The 6000-nt window shown below is 36.6% G+C and overlaps 1 protein-coding gene across 1 annotated transcript; it reads left to right on the top strand.

Moving 5' to 3' along the window:
- The first annotated feature begins 629 nt into the window (after window positions 1–629).
- LOC115709961 (IQ domain-containing protein IQM3) lies at window positions 630–4141 on the top strand. Its single transcript, XM_030638238.2, has 9 exons — window positions 630–1410; window positions 1533–1647; window positions 1835–1900; window positions 2057–2145; window positions 2248–2335; window positions 2455–2601; window positions 2737–2829; window positions 3047–3148; window positions 3408–4141. The coding sequence occupies exons 1-9, from the start codon at window positions 1076–1078 to the stop codon at window positions 3876–3878; spliced, it is 1506 nt and encodes a 501-aa protein (XP_030494098.2). The 5' UTR covers window positions 630–1075; the 3' UTR covers window positions 3879–4141.
- The last annotated feature ends 1859 nt before the right edge of the window (window positions 4142–6000 follow it).

Below are 6000 nucleotides of genomic sequence, written 5' to 3'. Positions count from 1 at the left end.
ATATTAAATAATTTAATATTGAAAAGTAACAAATTTAGAATAACCAATTTAATTTTGGATTCGAGCTATTGTGCGAATTAGATTGGATCTCAAATATTAAATCTGCACTTAGTGCAAATCGGATACACTATGAGCAAAATAGTTCAAATTGAATTGAATGAACACACTTATGTAAACTTTCACTCAAAATTTAGTATTTTTGTAAAAATCAAATGGAGTTTATATATATGGGCCGGACCGTCCATATGTACTGCTCTTGCTAACTCAAGCTTTATAACCTTAAAACTCTCTACTCCTACTCCTCCTACATACACCAACCGAGTTAGGAAGACTCGTACGAAATTTCATTATTATTTAAAATCACGTTTTTTTCCCAAAATTTTGTTAAAATTACTTCACCTACGTCGAAAATTCATACAATTTATTATTATTATTATTATTCTGAAATTCATGAAGACCATGAATGATTTGGTAACTTATTTGCTCTACATACTCATATTGACTTCACAAACAATTTCGTAGCTTTTTCCACTCTCATAATCCCACCACGTGATTCACAGTCAATTATGTCAATATCTTTCACTACTTTTAAAGATAACCCATTTTGTTCTTCTTAGAAAAAATAAACGAAATGAAGAAAGAAAAAAAAGTGTCTCACTCAATAAGCCAAAAAAAATACTACAATTTCCTTATTATTTTTATTTTTCATTCTAACTACTTACTTACTACCATTATAATAAATGCCTTTCCTTTTCTATCTCATTATTATTTATTTAACCAGCTCAGCACCCCAATTGCCAATTCTTTTCTCTGAGCTCAGCGCGTGGCTCTCACACCGACACAAGGCCCTATCGTTTTCAATTTTTTTTTTAATTTTATTAATTATTTTTTTCCCGGTTAAATAACCCTCGAAAATCCAGTCCAGAAAACTGAAGAAGAGCTTTCTCTCTCTATAAACACCATTCGTTTATTTTATTTTTCCGGCCGTGGACTTTCTCTCTCTAGAATCCTCGGTGACTCGGACCGAGTTTTGGAATAGTTTCACTCAGTCGTTTCTTTGACCGATTCTTTTTCAATGGAAGTTGTTCAACAATCTCAGTCGCTCTCGAGCTTCGAGCTCCAGTCAAAGTCTTCTCCGCCATTCCCATACTCACTCGGGGACTTGAGCATTTCCTCCTCCGACTCTCGTTCCCTAGGCTTTCTCAGCCCTAGAATGTCTGCCTCAGAATCTCCTTTGACTGTCCATGATCAGCATGTTACTTCAAATGGCAGCGAGGCTCCTGTAGTCGACGGCGATTCGACGACGCGTGAGGAGTCAGCTAGTGCTGCGGTGAAACTTCAGAAGGTTTATAGGGGTTATCGCATACGGCGTAGGTTAGCGGACACTGCCGTTGTGGCGGAAGAGCTCTGGTAAAGTTCGTGAAATCTCACTCTCTTTTTCTCTGTTTTCAGTTCAAGTAGTACGATAACGATTATTTTAGCTTTTCTTTTTAGGGAAATTAATTGAAGAGAAATGTTAAATTCTTCTGTAGGTGGCAAGCTTTGGACTACGTTAGACTGAATCACAGTACGATTTCGTTCTTCAATTTCTCAAAACCTGAAACCGCTGCTGAAAGGTGGAATCGTGTTAGCTTAAATGCTTCTAAGGTATGGTTTATTTATTTTGTTAAAGCTATATTGGGTTTGGATTGATTATACAGAACAATATGAGGGAATATATTTGTGGGTTTTGAATTTTTCTTGTCGTTTGGCTACTATTATTTTTACAAGAAGTCGGCTATGAATGAGTTTTGCCGTGATTAATAGTTATGAAATCTTTGACTTTTTTGTCCAGGTGGGAAAGGGTTTGTCTAAAGACGCCAAAGCACAAAAACTGGCTTTCCAACATTGGATTGAAGCTGTAATGACTTTCTTATATTATTTTTTATTGTTTTGGCCTTTTTGATGTGTCGAATGATCTGGTTTTTCGCTTAATTTGAAGCTTTCAATTTCAACCATATTATTACTGTATTTATGACTTTGGATTTGTATTTATACTTGTCAATAATTTATGTAGATTGATCCAAGGCATAGGTATGGTCATAGCTTGCATCTGTACTACAAGGAGTGGTGTAAAGCAGATGCTGGTCAGCCATTCTTTTACTGGTGAGAAGATTTACCATTTCATATATTATCTCTATAGTTGTGTAATGGATTTAGCAGTACTCGGATTCATCTTGTAAATTATATTGTTATTTTGTCTGGTAGGTTGGACATAGGAGATGGTAAAGAGATTGACCTCGAAAAATGTCCTAGATCAAAGCTTAGGCAACAATGCATCAAATATCTTGGACCTGTAAGTTCTAAAGAGGATCAGATTGATCTTATGCATAGTTTATGAGCTTATAACCCCAGTTCCTGCTGTACTGAGTTATACTTACTCCTTTTTATCTTTTTGGCTTGTTCTGATTTTAGCAAGAGAGAGAACATTACGAATACATTGTTGTGGAGGGAAAGATTATTCACAAACAAACTGGAGAGCTCCTTGATACAAAAGAAGGACAGGAAGGGGCCAAGTGGATATTTGTTATGAGCACCTTTAAGCAACTGTATGCTGGCGAGGTGAGAATACAAAAAAAAAAAAAACGAAATGACTCATGAGATGACTTATATTTTTCATTTTAAAGAAAATTTGTTCAGTTTTCAGAGCTTGAATTGTCTTTCCTGAAACACTGATTCCTTTTTCATATTTTTCAGAAAAAGAAAGGGGTATTTCATCATTCTAGCTTCTTGGCTGGGGGGGCTACCTTAGCTGCAGGGAGACTAGAAGCAGAGCTTGGGACGCTGAAGGTATACATTAGAAGAATTTTATTATGCATGAAATTAATTCGCTTGTGCTGAGTAATGCATTATTTATATTTGACGTGTTTAAATTGAACCGTTACCCTTATTTATTTTTTTGAACCTTCTATCTCTTTATACAAACTAGACATATTAGCAATACCGAATCAAAGTTCTTATTGTTCTGATTTATGGTGTCTAATCAACAATTGCTTTGACTTTTCAGTCCATTTCTGCATATAGTGGCCACTATCGACCAACAGATGATCGTTTGGACACCTTCTTATCAATTCTCAAAGAAAATGGAGTGAACCTTAATGAAGTCCAGGTAATACTTTAGTCTGACCTTACTGCTTAGTTAGTGGTCTCGAATCGAAAGGCTTGATGTTATTAGTAGAAACAAGTTTGGACAATGATGATTGGTAAAACAATAGTTTAGTATTTCCGTGAATCTTTTCACCCAATATGTATGTGACAAGTGGTGCTAATGCGTTGGCCAAATTTTCAGTTAAATGAATTTCCACGTCCATGTTATTTTAGATTCTTTCTGTTTTGGCTGATGATATTTTTGCCATCCTTGTCTTCAGATACGCAAGGCAAATGAAGATTCAGATACATATGACGAGAGCAAGGTGAGGACAGCTGGGACTGTGCTCGATAATTTAACAGCCTCTGAAACTGCCGAGGTCAAAGCTCCAGAAGAACCACAGAGTACCTCATCACCTCAATCTACCAAACCTTCCCAGATTGAAACAAAAAGCAATTACAAGAGGACATTATCTGGTGGTCTTCAGAGTCCAAGAGCTGAGGTTCCAAAAGCCAAATTATTGGAAAGAATTAATTCAAAGAAGGCAGCCAAATCTTATCAGTTAGGGAATCAGCTCTCACTAAAATGGTCAACCGGAGCTGGCCCAAGAATCGGTTGTGTTGCAGACTACCCTGTAGAAGTGAGAGTACAAGCCCTGGAGTTTGTTAACCTGTCTCCCAGAACTCCCCCAACACCATCAGCATTCAGGCGAGCAGCCGGTCTTGTATCGCCCAAAGAGTCTGAATGTTGAAGATGGAACCTCTGTTAATTGAACTTCAAGCAGTGAAGGTCAATTTTGTTGCATCTTTCTTTATAAGTTCTAGAAAGAATGTAAATATGTCTTAGCTATTTTCCTTTTATGTCAATCTCAATTTTCAGTAGAATGGTCAGAAAGAAGTTTAGGGTGCTATGTCGTTTTTCAGCCATTAAATAACTTAGCTAAAATAATGTATATGATGGAGCGAGTTGTAGGGGCTACAAATTAAAAGAAATTAAAAATATATGCTTGTGCTCCTATCTTATCTAACAGATGAACACTGCTTAATTAAATAACACGTGTTACTATCGAATGTGATCTGTCTGGTCTTTTAAACAAACAGTGCCTAATCCATCAAAAAGAAGAAGCACGTGAAACATTTCTTACTTTTATGTTTATCATGTTTTAATAATTAGGGTGATCTTTTCGTCTGGTTTCGCATTAAGAGAATTTATAATTCTACTCTTTTTTTCTAATAAATGTGTGTATGTGTATTGTGTGGGGTGCATGGTAAACATACTTTTGCCAAAAATAAAGAGGAGTGTTGTACTGCGCGGAAGCAACAAAGAGTGAAAATAGCGATAAATATCTATATCAAACCGTAAATAATAAAACACATAGAATTATGTGGTTCGGGGAGGCAACTAATATTATTAATCTGAGTAAAAAATATATAAAATACAAATACAGATTTCTTACAATAATAATTCTCAAGTGTTTCCCAAAGTTTAGCTATACAGATTCTCTCTCTCTCTCTCTCTCTCTCTCTCTCTCTCTCTCTCTCTCTCTCTCTCAATGAACCCGATTGTACCAAGTTGTACACCGAAATGGTACCGACCAAATTGTTCACACCGAAAATTGCAAATGCTCTTCAAAGAGCTCTATATTTATAGAAGGAAAACATCTCCCAACAATATATAATAATGAGAGGTAGTTCATTACCCAACCATATGTAATTAATGAGAGATAGTTCCAACCATATGTAATAGATGAGAGATAGTTCTAACCATATGTAATAAATGAGAGAGCATAAGTCAATAGCTATTGCATAGCTTCATTGACAAATGTGGTAAATAACAAGTTCCAAATCTCTTGAAAGTTGAACAATATATTTGCAACTTCAAGACAATTTGACTTTTGAACCAAATCCAATAATCTCCACCTTGGCGAAAAAACCAAACCAAAAAATGCTGCCTCCACATGCGCCCTAGGCGCTCTAAGTCCAAGAGATGTTAATCAAGTTCAAACAGTGTTGAAACTTGATCCCTGTAACCACCTTTGTAAGCATATCTGTAGGGTTGTCTACAATTCTGACTTTCTGGAGAATAACATTCCCTTCATCAATAACGTAACACCCTAACTAGCATAGGCATGTTAACGTGATTTTAAACGTACTGTCCAGCTCGTTGCTAATCAACGAGGTTTATGAAAATCGTGATTAATTAAAATCTTGCTTATTTAATTAAATATTAGTATTATGGCATACAAAATACTTTGGGATCCCATTTACATAACACTTTACAAAAAGTTTGCTTTCAATACAAAATATTTGTCGCCCAGCGACTAACTACAAAAGCCCTGATGTCCCGAGGATCGTACGCTCCAGGCCTAACTGCCCCGACATGTATAACCTCCATCTACTTGTCCTCACGGTTCCTCAGCTTTGGCCTTGCTCTTACCTACACACAAACATAGCACTGTGAGTCGACAGACTCAGTAAGAAAAGCATAAATCATATAACATACATATATCCCGGGTTATGATCGAACACCCATACCCCTGACCACAACCCTAATCCCTGTGTCCCACACGATACTGAGTCTTGAAAGTTCGTACGATAGTACTTTTGACATCGTAACAGCCTATACTCGGTACGCTAGTCATACTCTAGTCGTACCGATGTGTTACTGTATCAGCCTATACTCGGTATGTCAGTCATACTCTGACCATACCGATGTGATACTGTCAAACAGTACGGTACCATCGACCATAATATCAGCCTATACTCGGTACGCTAGTCATACTCTAGCCGTACCGATGTGATACTGTCGAATGGTACGAAGCCAACATACATATCTAATGTAATCTAACAGGCTTCCTAACATGCACGCTAAAC

Source organism: Cannabis sativa, chromosome 3 (assembly GCF_029168945.1).
Source record: "Cannabis sativa cultivar Pink pepper isolate KNU-18-1 chromosome 3, ASM2916894v1, whole genome shotgun sequence".
In the NCBI taxonomy this organism is placed as follows: Eukaryota; Viridiplantae; Streptophyta; class Magnoliopsida; order Rosales; family Cannabaceae; genus Cannabis; species Cannabis sativa.
This window is presented reverse-complemented; position numbering and strand designations above follow the sequence as displayed.